This window comes from Falco cherrug, chromosome 6 (genome assembly GCF_023634085.1).
Source record: "Falco cherrug isolate bFalChe1 chromosome 6, bFalChe1.pri, whole genome shotgun sequence".
Lineage (NCBI taxonomy): Eukaryota > Metazoa > Chordata > Aves > Falconiformes > Falconidae > Falco > Falco cherrug.
The window spans coordinates 83,259,616-83,278,842 of NC_073702.1; the positions used below are offsets into that span (position 1 = coordinate 83,259,616).

Sequence of the window (19,227 nt, forward strand, 5' to 3'; positions counted from 1 at the left end):
GATTGAATATTTTATTGATACAGTGGACAATATTTTCCACATATATAGTTTGAGTTTGAGACATCCTAAACAACAAAAAATTTTAAAGTACATAAACTTTTAATAAAGAAGTTTTAAAGAAACAGTACACAACACTTACCTCTTTAATTGCAGAATAGAAAATGTTAAGAAAGTACAAGAAATCAGGAGACATAATGTACAAATAAAGTAAATTATTTTATAGATTTTGGCTTTTTAAAACAACAGTTTTAAAACTGTCATGCTCAGATCAAGTTTTAAGATGGAACACGGCAGGGATATTCTTGATACTGTACTGTCGTTCTGGAACGCTAACAGCACATACAGAAAGGAAATGGTAACACAATAGACACAGCCCTTTAGCAATGATATTCTAGAAGTTCACTTAGAGATATGGATATATGGAACAATCGAATAAAAATTGAAACTTATATCTTTATAATCTCAGCAAAGTGTGGAAAATTTAAGGTATGTGTCTAAACCTTACACTGTTGATATATTGATTAATAAATTATTATTTTTCCTGCTTTATATAGCAATAGTATAGTTAAATTTGGACCTGTTAAGGCCACAGACCTTCAGTACAGCATTTCTGCTCCAGGTCTAACTCATACCCAAAATGTGGACAGAGAACATGCCATTTTGTGTTTCTTTTCCAAAGCACATACGTGTTCTGATTCTCAGCTTTTATGAGAGGCTGCTATTAAATTACACTTTTAAATATGAGGCATCACTGATACCATGAGTGTGTAACAAGGCTGGATTGCTGAATGGGCAAAACCAGTGTTTCCTAGTGGAGTAGATTTTGTTGGTGGCAAAATGCTACAGTCTCACTGTTAAATCTGCCCGTGTCTAGTCTGGAGAGTTTAAGGCTGCTGCATAATCTTGTAACTTCTTCCCCTCCCACTGTGGGAAGGAGATTCTGTGGAGAGAGGGAGAGAGCACAGCTTTCACTTGGTTCTTGAGAAGGTGGGTTGGCTGGTGTGGGAGTCTTTTGCCTCTTGTAAAGAGAGAGAGAATGAGCACGGTAGTTTTCCACAATCTCCTCCAAATGCCACTGAGCAATATTAATCCCCTTTCCTCATTTACAGCTCTGAAAACCACGTGACCCTGCTTTTCCTTGGAAATGAACTGCTGGAAAATTTTATTTTTTCTGTATGATGCGGAGATCCTTGAGCTAGTTGTGCATATGGAGTTACTAATGAAATGTAAAGAACATAATTACAGCCCTTGCACCTGAAAAGTCATCACTCCTGCTGCAAAATTCCCAGAGGAAAAGACCTGCAGAACATTGTCCCACAAACTGGTCTTTCTTTAAAAACTGGAATTGCATTCAGCAAAAGCTTTCTATACTCATTTTGGGGATTTAGATTTTAGAGTTTATGAGCGTCTCAAGTTTCTGAGGTACATAAAACATGTCTTAAGGATCCCCTCGTTAGGCAAAATCCATAGTGTTACTAAAGGATTTAGAGCCCTCTAGTGGTGGTCTGCATCTCCATTCATCGATTTTGTTTCAAACTTCGATTTACAAAGCTCTAGTGTCATTTTCTATGCGTTATTAGTATTATTACTTCCTGATTTCCTACAGCAGCTGCATTGTTGGGGTTGCTTAGAATCTAGAAAGCATTAGGTTCCTTAGAATCTAAAAAGACAACAAATTCTCAGTTGCAACTTCCTGATGATTCATTTCCTGTACAGGAGAGGTGCTGAGGGTCTTCAAAAGTGTTTACAAGGCATTTATTATGCAGACTGTCAAAGAGAAAATCTTGCTGATAAAGAATTATGTGGCAGAGAGTTCAGAGTTGCTTATCGGAAGCTTAATGAGTCTGACCCAACTGAAGTCAGGCATTTTGTGGCATGAAAAGTGAGCGTGAGTTCTGAGGCATGTGATTATATAGGCATACTGGAAACGTGTGGACTTTGTTGTGGCTGAGAAAATAGAAGAGAAAGGAGGAGGTTCTTTAATATGGTCTAACAAACACAGAAGTAGGTTCAGACATATTTGAGTTTATAACAGACTCATGAAGAGGAGGAATTATGGTGTTCTGATTGGAATAGTGAATTTTCCAAGGCTACACAGTCTTTAATAACTTACAAATTTGTGGAAAAACGATCCAGAATTCTTTAGGCATTCTCTTTCCTTATCTGAGAAAAAGAGAGATCCCCGAGTTGTGTGATTTGATTAATGGAAAGAAAACTTTATAAAATATCAGAGAATAGGGTAGTTGAGAAAACTTAAGGAAGAAAGATCAGGGGTTTGATTCAGCATTTCTTCATGGGCTTTGTGAAATATTCATCTTTTTAAAGTGTCATTTTTGTCGTTTCAGGCTACCTTATGATTTGAATTGATAGGCCTTGGAAAGAGGGGTCAGGAACAGACTAGGACTGTGTAATAAGTAAGGATCAGTGAGGGAAGTTTGTAGGTACTCACTGTACAAGTTTGTAGCTATTTTAGCAGAAGGTACTACATAACAAAAATGTGTAGAGTAGTGAATGGCAGCTCAGGGAGGGAAATCTCACTATATACTGATATAAAATATTGAAAGAGAGCAGAAAGAAGATGAGATTAGAAGTGCTTAAAAGAATGTTAGGAATGGCCGTGTCCAGGGCTAATGAGTAGTGGTATTCAAGTAATATTCATGAATAAATGTTCTTAGGCAATTTTTGAGAACACTTTCCATAGATAGTAGGTGGATACTACATAGCTCTAGATGAATCAATAAAAGCATTTTTTCAAGACAGTATGTTCAGTGTGGTGAGGGAGAGAAGAAAATTGGAGAAGTAGGTGAGTGTGAGATTCGTGGTTTTGTGAATAGTGAAATGAAAGTGCATTCCTATTGGAACAGATTGATCTGTAATGGATGGTGGGATAACACAGGAAAAGAGTGGATGTGGGAGCAAAGGAATGACCAACAAGACACCTGGGATGTACAGATGGAGAGTTGGATCAGAGCTTAGAGATCCAAGTCCAAAACGTCATTACTTGTTAGTTTTCATGGAAAAAGAGAAAATAGTTTTATTTATTTTATGTCTCAAAGCAGTATATGTACCAGCATATTTTTTCTCCTTTTAAAAAATCCTTGCTTATACATTCCAAAAATGTTATAAAGCAGAAATGTGAGGCATAAACTAAGCTTGTTTCTACTGCTGTTATGGAGCAGACAGAATAACAAGTTTACAGTTTTACCCTTCCCTCGAGGTTTCTTTTCTTCTCTTTCTCTGAAGCAGCCCAATAACAATGCAGTTGGATTTCTTCAGTATTTTTTATGCCATTATTCTTTCATAGAGTAAGAGAAGCAGTGAATACATATAGAAGGAATAATTTGAATATGTCAAAGTTTAACTTTAGCCTCCTTTGTAACTCATCACGTACCCATTTTAGTCTTGGAGAAAAAATACTTATAGTTACCTGAAAAAAAAAGTGGATTTTGACTTAAACAATCTTAAACTAGCTTGTTATGAATCACTTGCAATTAAGAGATTTTTGGAATGAAACATAGTAAGGTATGATAAGCATGTGTGATCATGTCACAGATATCTAATCAAATGAATCAGTGTCAGTGAAAACTTATATTTTCACACAGCTGTTAATTTATTTTATGCTCTATTGCACTATAGACAAGAAATGTGAAGAAGCTCTTTTTCTTCATCTCAGCTTGACAATTGACAAACATTAACTTTGAAGTGAGAAGTGGTAGTTTTTGAGGCACTAGGAAATCTTGTAGTCATCTGACTCTCTCTTCAACAGTTTGAAAGAGAAAGAAAGAGTCAACACAATTCAAACTTGACATCTTGATATTTCACTAGTTAAATAATATTTTCTAAGTACTACCTTGGCTGTGGCTAGGTTTTCCTTTGTTCTAACAGTAACCTGCCTTCCCTTGAACAGGAATTGCCTTTAACACTACTTCTATGCCCTTTTTAAGGGCATCTTTATTCTTTCTAGACTTGCTGCCCTTTATCTTGACAGAAGTTAATTATTTTTTTTTTTTTCCTGAAGCAAGAGTATAATTACTTCGGGATTTTTGTTGTTAAAGTTTCATGCAAGGCTTCCTTTTATGATTTTTATCCTCCATTTTCCATTGCTTCTGAAGAAAAAAACAACTAAATTGCAACCTTCCTTCTATCATTTATTATAGTAAATAAGAAATATAGTAATAATTTTTATAGTAATGACATACTTAAATTGACTTTTAGAAGGTAAAGAGATTAGGTGAATTGATCACAGTCTCTAAGTAAAGAAGTTGTTTCAGTTGAGGAGTCTTGTCTCAAAGACAGACATTTGTTTTCTGTGGCAATTATTTGGCCTGTGTTTTGCTGGGTTTTGTATGTTTGGTTGTTTTGTTTTGTTTAAAACAGCTGAGAGCCCAGGTCACAGAATCACAGAATTGTTGAGGTTGGGAGGGACCTCTTGAGATCATCTGGTCAAGCAGGGTCACCTAAAACAGGTTGTCTAGATGGGTTTTAATGGAAGATGGAGTCTCCACAAGTTGTCTGGCAACTTGTTGCAGTATTGGACCACCCTCACAGTAAAAAGTTTTTTCTTCTGTTCAGATAGAATTTAATGTTTTTAACTTGCGTGCGTTGCCTCTTTTCCTGTCACTGGGCACCATGGAGAAGAGTCTGGCTCCCTCCTCTTCATTCCATCCTGCCAGAAGCGAGAATCCCCTCTGAGCCTTCTCTTCTCTGGGCAAATCAGTCTCAGCTTTCTCTGCATCTCCTCCTAAGAAAGATGCTACAGCCCCTTACTCATCTCTATGGCCCTGTTCTGTACTTGTTCCAGTACATCGGTGTCTGTGTTGCAGTGGGGAGCCCAGAACTGGACCCAGCACTCCAGATGGGGCCTCTACCAAGTAGAGGTGAAGGATCACCTCCCTGGACCTGCTGTCAAGGCTGTTTCTTAATGCAGTCCAGAATACTTCTGTCATTCTTTGATGTAAGGCTGCATTACTGATTTCTGTTCCACTTGTCTATGAGGACCCTCAGGTCCTTCTCTGCTGAGCTGCTTTCCAGCTGCTCAGCCTCCGTTGTATTCTGTTGCTGGGGGTTATTCCTCTTCAGGTGCAGAACTGAATTTCCCCTTGCTGAACTTCACAAGATTCCTCCAGCCTGTTGGGGTCCTTCTGAATGGCAGAACAACCGTCTGGTGCATCAGCTGCTCCTCCCATTTTTATGTCATCTGCAGACTTGCTGTGGATGTACTCTACTTCATTATCCAGATCATAAATGAAGATGTGAACCATCATTGGTTCAAATACTCTTGCAGACCCCAGTACTCCTGGGGTACTCCACTACAGCACCCATGTTGGTCTGTCTGCATATCTTGACCCATAAGTTCTGAACTGTCTCCTGGACCATCTCGAAGCAGTTCTCCATGCATTCCAGCTGCTCTCTCATATAAAGGGCAACTCTTCCTCTTAACCTTCCCAGCCTCTCCTCCCTAAAAACCATGTATGCATCCATCACAATACTCCAGTTATGTGAATTATCCCACATGTTTCTGTGATCCCAATGAGGATCGTAGCCTGGTAACTGCACTCAGACTTCCAAGTTCTTTTATTTTTTCCTCTTGCTGGATGAATTAGTGCAGAGTCATTTCAGAGGTAACCAACATGCTGATTCTCCAGAACGGGCAGGGGCGCTTTCCCCACAAGGCTGCTCTGCAGGCACTTTCTTCTTTACATGCATATGCTAAAAGGGATTCCTTTGCCTTTTGTTTTCACTGCCTTCATTTTGTCAGTAGTGGAATTCACTACTTTGTGTTGAGCTTTTTTTCTTTACTTTTTTTTTTTTTTTAATTCTTTGAACCTTACAGCGATGAGACTGGACGTGTGCAGTGGGATAATGGAAAAATTCAGGATCTTCCGTACAGAGAAGACCTACGCAGTGAAGGCTGGGAAGTGGTACTTTGAGTTTGAGGCAGTTACTGCAGGAGACATGAGAGTCGGTTGGACCAGGCCAGGTTGTCTGCCAGATCAGGAACTTGGCTCAGATGAAGAAGCTTTTGTTTTTGATGGCTTTAAGGTTTGTATAAATTTATCTGTAATAGTATGAGTGACTGCAAAGCTTTTAGGTTTGTGTCTTATTCCATGTGTTGCCTCAACTTAATTGTCTTCTCTGCTTTCATTTCTGTTTTATGAAATTATTTCTCTCTCTCCTTGAGGGCCTAGGTGGAATAAAGATCAGCGCCACCTGAAAAATTAATTAGCAGGGTTTGGCATTTCTGTAACTTTTTTCAAAGCTTCACAGTATTTGCACAATATGTATAAAGCATTGAAAATCTAAGTGACTTACTCAGATTCAAAATACTGGCAGAGCTGTAATTAACTATGAATCATTTCTTTAAATTTTTACTCTGTTGTTCTATCTGTAAGAAGTGCTTTTCCCTATTCTATTAGGGAATAAATATGGTTAAGATTATTGACAGTAAGCATTTCAGGCCAACTTTGATACAAGTTTTTTGTAGGAATATAAAAGTGATGGAGTATACCTAGATTTTCATGGAAATCCTTACAGTTTAGAGTAAATGAAGTATGATAGAACCAGTAATTTTTGCTCAAATTTAACTCTGCATGAGACAATGTCAGACTGAAATCTAGTAGTAAAAATATATACGAAAACAAACTGTTCTATGTGTTACTGATTTTCATCAGAATATACCAAATAACTCATTAAAACTTTTTATTTCAGTGTGAAGGTAAGTGCAACTGCTATTCAAACCATAATTGCTATTAAGGCTTCTGATGACTCATGTCAAAATGTTTCTTGTATCTGATGTTGGAATTAATTTCCTTTATTACTATTACAATATGTGACAGAAATCAACAGTATTCCTTTCCTGGCTGTTCCTGATCAGATCAAGCTCTCAAGATGTATTTTATTTATGTTGTTGGAATTTAATTTTTTTTCCACAGTCTTGTATTACATTGGATGATGCCTTAGAAAAAGAACTGAAAAGTTGTTTTTGTAAAATAATAATTAGCTTAATTAAATGATTTGTGCTGTGTCTTTACTAGAATAGCTGTGTAGCATTTTGCCTTCTGCATCTTAGGTTTTGACCTTTAGGTCTCAATCCACAAAGCTATTTTGTTGTCTTTGATTTTTGATGGGTTCTCTCCTTGGCTTAAGAAAAGTTTTTGACCTTCAGGATACATAGGAAGAGTCCTTTGTTCTATAGGATTCTCAGGATGGATACAGAAGATAGAAATCTACTTGTGATAGAATATATAAACAAAAGAAACTATTTGTTATTAACAGTGCTTTATGCAAGTTACAATAGTTCTTAATAGATGTTAATTTATTTGAATTCCATTTCAAGACCCCACGCAAAGGCTTTGCAGTCTTTGACTTGAAGGGCATAAAAATCATTAGTCATGCCCTTAAGTACTCTGGAATCTATCGGAAGCTCAGAGTGCTTGTCCCATCCACAAAAAATCCTGTTACTTCCAACATCTGGTATGATGTGAAGTTTAATTTATTTCGTGCACAACATTTTTAAGAATTACACTTAAGGAAACAAGAAAGCTTGTTTGGAAGCATTGAATTTAAAGGCTACTAGATTAAATAAAAACAACTGCTTAAAAAAAGTTTGTGAAGTAGCTATTTAATGTTGTAATTGATAGCATATTATTTTCATTACAAGTCTTTCATGGAGCTTCTGCAGAAAAATAAGGCATGCTCTTTCTTGTTACTAAAATGTTGAAAGAGCAATTTTCCCTGTCAGCTCACTTAGCAACATTTTACAATACTAACGTGTGGGGTGCTTGCAGGAAGTTAATTGTTGGATTTCCATTTTCAAAGTCGACTTGGAGTACTCACAGACATTGTTTTGGAATGATACGTTGTGAAAGTGTTAATTTTAGTGCCATCTTAATTGAGGGGGCTAAGTATTAGTTGTACCACTAAGGGAGAGAGGAGCACATACTTTGTCACTATTACTCTTTGAAATTCTTTTAAATCCTTTTCAGGCACAGCGGTGGCATCAAGGTAATGAGCATTTTGGCCGCTCTTGGTTGGCAGGAGATGTTGTTGGATGTATGGTTGACATGAATGAGCACACTATGATGTTCACCTTAAATGGTGAAATCCTGCTTGATGACTCAGGTTCAGAACTTGCGTTCAAGGACTTTGAGGTTGGTGATGGTAAGTACTGTAACGCATTGTGCTGTTAACTTGCTGTTGTTGCCCAATTTTTGCTCTGGCTTCCCTTTAATGTGATGTGCCTCTTCCCCCCACCTCCCCCAACTACCCCTTGTTGTTTTCTCTATTTGATTAATATCAAGCCTTTGGAAAGGAGGCATGCTGGGTGTGAGGATGAGGCAAGGCCTTTTTCTGTGGTGAACTTTGCAGCCTTCTTTTGACTTTTCCAGTATTTTGCAGGGATGTGTCTGGAACTGTAAATTCCTGACCTTAAACATTTAATTTTCACTGCAGCAGGTTACCGTATGGTATAACAGAATCATAGAAGGAATTGTAAAATGGTGTGGGTTGGAAGGGACCTTTGAAGATCATCTAGTCCAACCCCCCTCCTATGGGCAGAGACATGAAATTTTACCTAGATCAGTTACTGAAATGCTACCAACTTTCTGTCAAATTAGTGAGAACATATGTTAGAGAGTTTAAGGCAGCTTTAAGGTTTTGTTTTAGCTCTGGGAGGAGAAATGACACCTGACCGTGGATAAAGCCAGCTGGTATAAAATTACTTTTCAATTTTTTTTTTTACTTAATTCTAAACCAGCAGATTGAGTTTTGTACCTGTTGTTGTAGTGTTCTTGGTGCAGCTTTGAGTCCACAAGCAGGTTTTAATTTACCACAAATCTATATTTTTATGAGATTGTAAATATGACAAAGATTGTGAGGTTGTGTCAGGTGCTAGATTGATTTTCTACCACAAAAGTAATTACATACTTGTGTGCGAACAGGCATGTGAACGGATAAGAAATTACATTAATGTAGATGACTGCCTAACATTTCTGAACTATGGTAATGTGAAAAAAAAAAAAAATTAAGCTTTAATCTTTCTTTTCATTTGTTGTTGATACATGCACTCTATCGTATATATTATATGTCTGTTAAATAATACATCTGTGTCTGAGAGATAAAGTTAAATTTTTTGAGCAGTAAAGGTTGCAAATGGTACTTTTGGGTTACTGATCCCTATTCCCAGGAGAAATATGAATTGTATATCTATTAATTAGACAGTTCCCTGCTTGAATTTTAACCGCTTCACTTTTATCTGGATTTCAGAGTTTGTACTTTAAGAAGTGCTTTGGGAGAAGAATTTTTTCTCCCTTCTTCTGCCATGCAATAGGAATTAGGAGTAATTTTTGATTTCATTTAAAATGAGATAATTGCCACCAATTTTTTAGACTCATGACTGTTACTGTCCTTCTTTCAGATTTCCTTAAATATGATGATAACATAATGAGGGAAAGAGATGCATGAATTAGCTTACTTCTAGTAGTATTGGCATAACATCACCCTAGTGCCATTAAATTATTAGTTTTCCAGTTATTAGGGAGTAGAATCCCATTGAGGACTGAGGGATTCTGAAAGAAACTGGAATTCCATGAATTTCTGAGGGTAGCCTGTCTGAGCAGTGTTTTGATTTCAAAGTTGATGAAATCACATGGTGTAGGTTTTGTGGTACTTGTTTCTAGCTGCAGGTTCAGATTTAAACAGATCTCTGTTAAGTCTGAAACTGCTAAAGTGGTTCGTGGTTTGACATGGAGCCTGAAGGCCTTGGTAGCCATGTAAAAGGCTTAATGTTAGTGTGTCCAGGCTCTCAGATTTTTCACAATGTCCTTATAATTCACGTTAAGCTCTCTAATGTCATGCTTGTAGAAAAGAGCTTGCCTTTGAAATAAGATCTCCTATTCTATTTTCAAATGAATCTGCTTACTGATCTCAGATTTAATAACTCCAGGTCAGTATTTGTAAATATTATGGGTATTTCATATACTATTTATGGTGAGGGAAAGGCGTCTATATATGTGTGTGTGTATATACAAACAGGTGTATGGAATACCCAAATTAACTCTGACTTTTATAGAGCTTTCATTTTTTTGTAGGCTGGCTTTAGTTTGGTTTTGTTAATGGCTCTCTGTTTGTTAAATGGGTTTGTTAAAATTGCTTAAGAGTATTGACACCTCTCTACAGGTCACTTCTGTCAGTGAATCGTGTGCATGCCATGTGCTGCTGCAGGAAGAGACCTTTTGCTTTAGAAAAAAAGATAGAATTTATGATCAGAGCCCGATGTCCTGCTTTGAAGGATGCAGTCTGACTATAAATCAGTCCTTTAGTTTTAATTTACTTAGGAACAGTGAAAAGTGAGTATGGCGCTCTGCCAGCTTACTAATAAGGCTCGTGTGCTGCATCTTAGGTTGTACTACTAACAAGAGGAGCTCCTTCGGATTATGGCAGACTAATTTGTTTGTGAGATACCATCTCAGCAGTAAAATTGTTAAAACATAATTGCATATTTTGCATTTGTGTAAGAGAAATTTCATACTGCAGATACGAACAAGTACACTGTGCAAACCAAATTTTGTTTTGTCAACTCATGATCTCTATGAGCATGAGCTGATTGTAGTGAGTGTTTGACAAATTGGGTCAGGAGGTTCAGCTTGTGTTCGTGAAAGTAGGAAGCATTACAAAAAGTGTTGCTGTCCTATGCTTTTGCTACATGACAGACAATGCTAAAGGATTACTGTTCTGGCAGTAGTGTTAAAGTCTTCCTACTTGTTTTGCTATTTCATATGGTAAAATAAAAGTTTTGCTTCTTAGCCCAGTTACACACCTGGAGACTAAGAGCCAGATCATGGGTAAATCACCTTTTTATGTAGCCTCTAGCATGCAAGGGCTACACAGGAACTGAAAAATGTCGCTTCTAAAATGGCTGGATACCCAAAGAAGTGTACTGAAAGTTAATTTTTATTCCATAGCAAGACACCTAACTGCCTTACCAGCATGCTCCCTATAAGATGAGATGCCATATCTTTACCAGATACAGAAGAGCCCTGGGGCACCTTAATGACAACTATACTGTTGGCACATCAGTCCAGAATTTCAGCAGAGGAGAGGAAGTCGTGTTTCCGTGGTTAGGACTGTACTTGCTACTTTCTTTCATGAACTGTTTGACCTGTGCAGAAACATGAAATGATTGTTCATATATATAAATATAAAAATAGATAAATATATATATAGATATGATGTGTTCACAACTGATCAGTTTACACCTCCTTGTCTTTGAACACTTTTTTTTAAAAGATTTTGTTCCTCTATTTTCTTTGTACCAAAAATCTAGTTAGGTCACTATTTTGTTTTGAACAGCAGTGGATATGTATCAGAACAGGATAAGCAGAAAGTGATACAGTCACCCAGCCTCCAGTGATTTTTCTGGTTTAGGGGCTTTTAGAGGCAAACATGTTTCTGTCAAATAGCCCTGATAGTTTGTTGGGGTTTTTTTGTGTTGGTTGGGTTGTTTTTTGTTTTGGTTGGGTTTTTTTGTTTGTTTCTTTCCACAAGCACGTCTCTAAACACTTTTTGAATTAATGTGAGCTTCTAGCATCCATGATGCTATGTGACAGTATTCTACAGTGTTACTATTAGTGTAGAAGGAAGTCCCTGCCACTGTTTTGAAGCTTACTACCAAACAGTTTCTTTGATCATAATTTTTGTTATGAAAGGCATTAAAAAATCATTTACTGTTCATTTTCTCTATGCCGCTCGTAATGGGGGTATATATCATACCCCCTTACTTCAGCTTCCAAAAAAGATTTATTATCTTAATTTCTTTAATTGTTGCTCATAAGAAAGCAGTTTCATTTGTGTTGGCCATTTCCAGATCTATTATATCCTTTTTGAGTTGTGAACAGCAAAACTTCATAAGATCCTGAATATGGTTGCCGTACATCCTGGAAACAACTGAAAATAAGAAATGGAAATTAAATGGTGAGGTGATTCAGATAGACAAAGCATATGCTTTAGTCTGTATATATCTGTGTGGTTTATAGCAAATCTTACATCACTTTTGTTAAGATTGTGAGGATTCATGCTGTCACTACTGTTCCTGTGAAAACCCATTCTCAAACAACTTGATGTCCATGGACATCCGTTACTTGATGTCTGGTATGGTTTTTGAGTGATGAAGTGAGATTTTTAAGGGTATTGAAAATAAAATCTTGATTTTTGGCTTTGCTTAAAAACTTTTGCAACAGCTTATGGATTCCTTTCACTGAACAGGGAGCCCATTAAATTCTTCCTACTTGAGCTGCTGGGCTTTATCACAGCATATATCTATATATGCAAATATAATTTTCCTAGTTATGTGTTGTATAATACATTTTTATTTCATTTAGTGATGGAAAATATTCTTTATTATTGTTTGTCATTGGATTTGCACTAGCAGAATGGACATAAATCATGTTGTCTAAATCATCTAATGATTTAAGAGCCTTGCTGTGAAGATAAAAATCTGGACTTGAACTTAAAACGAATAGTGTATGTCCTTAAATTTATCATGCCTAATACACATACAGATGATAACCAATCTTGTGTATCTGTAATAAAATCTTCAAAAGGTGGTACTGAAGGCTGATACTTTATCTGGTGAGCAGTCATTCCTGTAGATGGTGCTCTGGGATTTCCTTTTGTCTGTATAAAGAACATAACGTGAATGGATATTCTGCCCTTTTTTTTGTCTGGGCAGATAAAGGAAAGTGAGGAACTAGTTGTATTTTGTCCTTATGTGCTTCAATACATGGTACATTCACTTGAACCAGAATCATTGAACAGAGCTTCATGTTTCTTGTTGGTACAAAAGAAAACATTTTGTTAATAGCTAGGTCAAATGAATCTACAAAGTGGTTTGTAGCTTTGGAAATTCAAAATCAGGATGAAAAGGAAGAGGAGAAATAAGATTTTTCTAGGTTTTTAGACTGCGCTGCTGAATCCGAGGGGAAAAAAAAAACCCAAAACAAATGTTTTTTTAAGAAGTGCAAAGGAGTCACAAGTGAGTTCCCTGTGCTAGCGAAGCAGTAAGAGAGCAGGCGCATACAAATGTGAAGCCGATTCAAAACTAAAAACAAAAAACCCGGCCCAAAACCAAAAATAAACTACCCTAAGTTTCAACAAGCTACAGTACCATATTGTCAGTTCTCATTATCCAGAGCCACAATGTGTTATGAATTTTTATAATTAATCATTTATTTTTTTTTCCCCAACAGCTTGCACTTGATGCATATTTGTTATTTTTTTCTCTACTCTAGCTGTGTGGACAAGTGCTCTATTACTTTTAGAGTATTTTTTGAGGTTCTCTCAAAGTACCATGACTAATAGAATTTTAGGAGGAATATTAAAAGTAGTAAGACTTGGAGTAAAATTGGCAACACTCCACCAGCTCAGCAGAGAGATTATTTGAGAGCTGATTGTCAGACTCCTTGAAAATACTCTCAGGTTTCTGTGAAGTAAATTGAGTGTTGCATAAAGAGATCCATGGTATTAGAAAGTGGTTGGGGTTTTTTTAATGATATTTGAGATTACAGTACTTGGTTACATGCAAGAGGCGATGGGCTATCGATAACTGCTTGCATTTATACTGTTTGATTTGTAGATTATTTTTTTCCCCGAATGCTTTTTACTTGGTTTATGGAAGAGAGCAGTTCTCTGATGTTTGTGTTGTACAACCCATGTGTTCTTTCATCTTGTTTTAAGGATTTCTACCTGTGTGCAGCCTGGGCCCATCTCAAGTGGGAAGAATGAACTTTGGAAAAGATGTCAGCACTCTAAAATATTTCACGATCTGTGGCTTACAGGAAGGGTATGAACCCTTTGCTGTTAACACAAACAGAGACATCACCATTTGGCTGAGTAAAAGGCTCCCTCAGTTTCTACCAGTGCCACAAAATCATGAACATATTGAGGTTTGTGATCCTATTAAAATGTTTCTAGACACTTCTTCCATGAATATGTTTGAATTATGTTTCTACTTTTGAACTTCTAGAGAAGATTTTTAATGGGATATGTGACCCAGTTCTGGATGAACCTTACAGCTGTTAAAATTGTCGTACGTTCAGTGGAGTTGCAAGTAATGTAATTATTTGGTTGATAGTAATTTTTTATCCATGAAATCTGTTATATGTGTAAACAAGAGATTCTTAGAGACAGATTCTGCAAGATGTCCTCATTAAGAGCTCCTTGTGCAGAGAGCTATGTTTTGTAAACAATTTCCAGAAATTGGGCATTTCTACATAGCAGATACCATGTGTTCTGGTGCACACACTTTGTGGAGTGAGTTTTCCATCACTAATTGGTTTTGATTTTTATACATATTTATTAACCGATTGTGTCAACATTTATGCCCTAATCACTTGTGCGTCTTGATGAAACTGAATTCATGTTGTAAGACTTACAAGTCTACCATGAAATCATTCTGAAATTGATGTAATTAGAAATCTTATTCAGCTGATACTTAAGAAATAATTTATGTTCTTGCATATGTACATGTATGATTTGTATTAGCTGGTTTGTGTTGTTCTGGGGCGGGTTGGATTTTTGTTGCAAACAGTTATGATGGGAAAGGTCATTCCTTTGTGAGTGTTTCTTTGATTTAATAACAGAACAACAAAAACCTCTACTCATCGTATTTATTTCCTCTTAAAACAGCAGCACACGATTACAATACATTTAACTGTTGATAACATACTGTTGCAAATTTTGCAAGTCATGGATGTTTACACTAGAAATACAAGTTGAATATTTACAAGAGGGAAAAAACATCATCTTCAAAACAACTATGTCTTTACATTTGACAGGTGATGAGAATTGATGGCACCATAGACAGCTGCCCCTGCCTGAAGGTCACACAGAAGTCCTTTGGTTCACAGAACAGTAAAACAGACGTCATGTTTTTTCGATTAAGCATGCCCATTGAGTGTGCTGAGGTGTTCTCCAGATCAGCTGCAGGAGGGTTACCAGGCTCTGGTCTTTTTGGCCCGAAGAATGACTTGGAGGATTATGATGCTGATTCTGATTTTGAGGTTCTAATGAAGACTGCTCATGGTCATCTAGTTCCTGACCGGACCGAAAGAGAAAAAGATGCCACAAAACCAGAGTTAAACAACCATAAAGATTATGTTCAAGAAAAGCCTTCACGTCTTAAACAAAGGTTAGTAGCACATAGCTTGCCTTTCTTTGCCACCCCCCCTTTTTTTCCCCCCCCTTTTTTTCTTTTCCCTCCTTCTTTCTTGAATAGTATAGGAAAATGTCAAGTCTGCAGAGATTCTTTCCTCAATTCTGTCCTAAATTTGGATATAACACAGTACATGAGACAGTGAACCTTCATGTGAAATTCTGTCCTAAATTTGGATATAACACAGTACATGAGACAGTGAACCTTCATGTGATTAAATTGCATGTGTAATATATAGATTAAAATTAAGGAGAAAACCAAAAACATTTTTCAAGCTATTAGAAACCTATCGTTTGGGGTTTTGTGAAGGCTTTTGTGATCATTACATGAGTTGCTCTCTAAAACCATGGAAATTCATTCTGACAGAACTAGGAAGTCTTCAAAGTGACATGGAATGTGTTTTCACATGGCTTCCAAAAAGCTGAAGATAATCCTTACCTAGAAATGTATATTAGCTTCTTATCTCACTCAATGAACCAAATAATCATAAGAATGTCCTTTAGATGACATTTTCATTCTTCCTAATTTTTCTTATGGAATGAGGAGAACACTTGACTTGATGGTGCTGTGGAGATGCAAACACCGGGCCATTACACAGACAATGTTACTGCAGATCTCCATTCCTTTTCTGCTCTTCTTTAACAAACTTGGTTTGTTAAACATTTCGATTGCAGAATAGATCAGGACATATAGACGGTATTGTTAAATGCATAAAGGTCATTTAAGGTTCCACATTATTCCAAAGTGACATAGGTGTTTAACAGCCTGATAATTTTTTAAGTTACATGAGTTTAGTGTCCAAGTAACTTTTGAATATATAGTTTAAGCTCAGAATTCATTTAAGTGCTTTTAAAAATGAGCTTATCTCTTTAATCTACATGGAAGTAATAAACTAACCAGTGTTATATATTAATAATGTCATAAATACTATGTATTTAGGTGTAACATAATAAATACCTGCATTTAGAGATAATGTATCAATGGAAAATTCCTCTCTGTGTGTGTGTATATATATATTAATATACTGAAATTTTCATATAGATTTTGATTTTATTCATCTTTTTACAGATTTATGCTCAGGAGGACAAAGCCAGATTATAGCATGAGTCACTCTGCACGGCTTACTGAGGATGTGCTAGCAGATGATAGGGATGACTATGATTATTTGATGCAAACTTCCACGGTATTGTAACATAGGATTAGCGTTTTAGCTACTTGCTTGTTTGGTTGGTTGGGGTTTTTTTGATAATTGTATGCTATCCCTTGTAAGAGTTTCAGAAGCAGTGCAATTTTTAGGCAAAATTTTTAATTTAAAAGTCTGTGATAGTCCTGTACTACTGATGCTGAGACCACTATGTTCTTTTTGTTTTGACTTGTCAGTCTAAAACAATTTCCACAATGAAAGCCATAAAATAATTTAATCCATTTTTTGATTGCTATTGATAACACCAAACATAAAAAAGAAAGAATAAATAGTTCTAGAGTAATTGAATAAGTAGGGAAAAGTGCTTTAAACTAATAGGTCAGTGTTCAGGACCATTTGAAAACATCTATACTAATTTTACTCAGCATTTATTTCATTGAGTTCCCAGTGAAAGTTTTGTGCATCTTCTGACAAATCAGCTCCATACTAACTCTTCAATGTTCAAAGGAGAAAATACTTCTCACTTGGATGTAGTCTTCTCTTTTTAAAAGATACTAGATGCTAGAAACCAAGTCACCTACAATATAAAAATTGTAGCCTACAATGCTGTGATGCAGAAGCCTACAATACAAGCCTATAAACTGCACCTTTAATCTTTTTTTTTGTTTGCTTTAACATACATATTTCGTTAGCTGTATTTTGACTTGTGTTTATATTCTTTTGTTGCTTTGCTTATGAATTACACACGAACCAGCTGATGCTACTTTTGAAGAGATGGCTTATGTTCAGATCTTAGAACAATAATCAAACTGATACACTGGAAACCAAATGCTAACATTTACTGACATTATTTTTTTTTTATTGACAGTACTATTATTCAGTGAGAATATTTCCTGGTCAAGAACCTGCTAATGTCTGGGTGGGCTGGATTACGTCTGACTTTCACCAGTATGACACAAGCTTTGACTTGGACAGAGTGCGTACTGTCACAGTTACACTAGGAGATGAAAAAGGGAAGGTTCATGAGAGGTTGGTTACAATTTTCTTAAAAAGATGCATATTTTTATACCCATAAAAGCAACTAACAATTTAAAAACAGTAGATCCACCCCATTTGATGTAACTGGGTTGATGTAAAAAAAAAAAAAAAAAAAGGAAAAAGTGTAACTTCACTTGTTCTCTCCTCTTGCTTGTGAAGAAACAGTGGAGTAATGATCTAATCAAATCAATAAGCACTGAAAAGTAAAATAGTGCAGCTTTCCTATGTAGCTTCAGACCATGAGCCTGTAAATATTGACTTCTGAACTGGTACAAAAGAGAGCAACATACCTTGTAGTAATTACGGAACTTCTTGATTTTGAGCAGTCCAAAATTAGTACAACAGCAGCTCTTCTCAGCGCTTCAGCTCGTGATCTATGCCAGAATGTTGTGTTATGCTTAACGTTAAATGATTTTAAACTTTAACTTGCAAAGTCCGTTTTGTTTCATTGAATGTTAGGAAAGATTTTGACTTGTTCATATTTTGTCGTCTTCAATTTTTTCACGTATGAAGTCTAGGTTTCATTGAATTTTAGCATTGGTTACGGTGGGATCTCCTGTTTTCAGCCACAAGGCCCTGCTGGTTGCAGCCGTACAAAGTTGTTCTTAGTCCACTATTTAAAGCTTACACACCATCCATAAATAAATTTGTCTTTTGACATTCAGTATAAAACGCAGCAACTGCTATATGGTGTGCGCAGGAGAGAGCATGAGCCCTGGACAAGGACGTAATAATAATGGTCTGGAGATTGGTTGCTTGGTTGATGCTGCCAGTGGCCTGCTGACCTTCACAGCTAATGGCAAGGAATTAGGCACGTACTATCAGGTGAGTATTTTTTGATGATTTCTTCCAGTGGGAAGGGGGAAAACTGTATCCTAAGACTGCATCTTATTAGAAACTTTTGTACAAGATTGGAAGAAAAAGTAATTGTCACTGTTATGACAGTGATTTCCCCCTCCTGTTTGGATTTTCTGGGGTTTTTACTCAAAGTGTTGCACTTATTGACTGTCAATACAGATATTATGTTTCTTTTTTAATTTGTGATAATGCTTTGCTGTCTTCAGTGGTTAGCTGTTTTTGCGTCTTTATCTTTGTTTAGGTTGAACCAAGTACAAAGTTATTTCCTGCTGTATTTGCTCAAGCTACAAGCCCCAATGTTTTCCAGTTTGAACTGGGAAGAATAAAGGTAAATAATGCTTTATTTGTGCAGGTTTAGGACTAATATATTATATCAAATATTAGTGGTGGGGTTTTTTTGGCCATTTGTTACCTGCAATATGTTGTTGGTATTGGGCACATTTTTATGATTCCAAGTATTTGCACTACTGCCATTTTTATTCTTAACTCAGTTTTAAGTACTATGTATTTAAAATACTCTACATTGGATGAGAAGGATTGTAACTGATTAGAATTGGCAGAGGATATTGCAAAGTCCTGTTGAATTTTCTGAATCTCACTCTTCACAATGAAGCAAAAACACTGAGGTCAGTAAGGCAAATCTCTTATTCTACAGAGTATGGATGACTGGTGTATCTGCAGATTAAGTTAGGGATTTAAAATGGTTTTAAAGTACCTTCAAACAGTACACTCAAGAAAACTGAGCTGAAATTTGCTTCCTTGCTTTGGATACATGCATGTCTAAAAAATCAGAAGAGGTGAAAGAAGAGTGGAGTTCAGATCTCTGGTTCAAGGAAGTGGCCACAAATTCCATTCACGTTTCTATTTCAGATTTAGCTGTTTTACAAAATTTGTTGTGGACAATGCTCTCTTCCTGCTAATCTGCCAGCAGTTCCCAGCTGGATTTCCAAGCTACTGAAAATGTTAATTTCCTGTTGCA

General features: G+C 36.4%; 1 protein-coding gene across 4 annotated transcripts in view; it reads left to right on the plus strand.

Annotated features, from left to right (window-relative positions):
* Window positions 1-19,227, plus strand: part of RYR2 (ryanodine receptor 2) — a 434,547-nt gene that overhangs the window by 263,820 nt on the left and 151,500 nt on the right. For all 4 annotated transcript variants that reach the window (XM_055714670.1, XM_055714672.1, XM_055714671.1 and 1 more), the window contains exons 26-33: window positions 5,834-6,042; window positions 7,986-8,160; window positions 13,732-13,940; window positions 14,832-15,184; window positions 16,277-16,391; window positions 17,221-17,381; window positions 18,056-18,215; window positions 18,490-18,576. In XM_055714670.1, coding sequence (XP_055570645.1) covers window positions 5,834-6,042; window positions 7,986-8,160; window positions 13,732-13,940; window positions 14,832-15,184; window positions 16,277-16,391; window positions 17,221-17,381; window positions 18,056-18,215; window positions 18,490-18,576 — 1,469 coding nt within the window. The remainder of the gene's footprint in view (window positions 1-5,833; window positions 6,043-7,985; window positions 8,161-13,731; window positions 13,941-14,831; window positions 15,185-16,276; window positions 16,392-17,220; window positions 17,382-18,055; window positions 18,216-18,489; window positions 18,577-19,227) is intronic.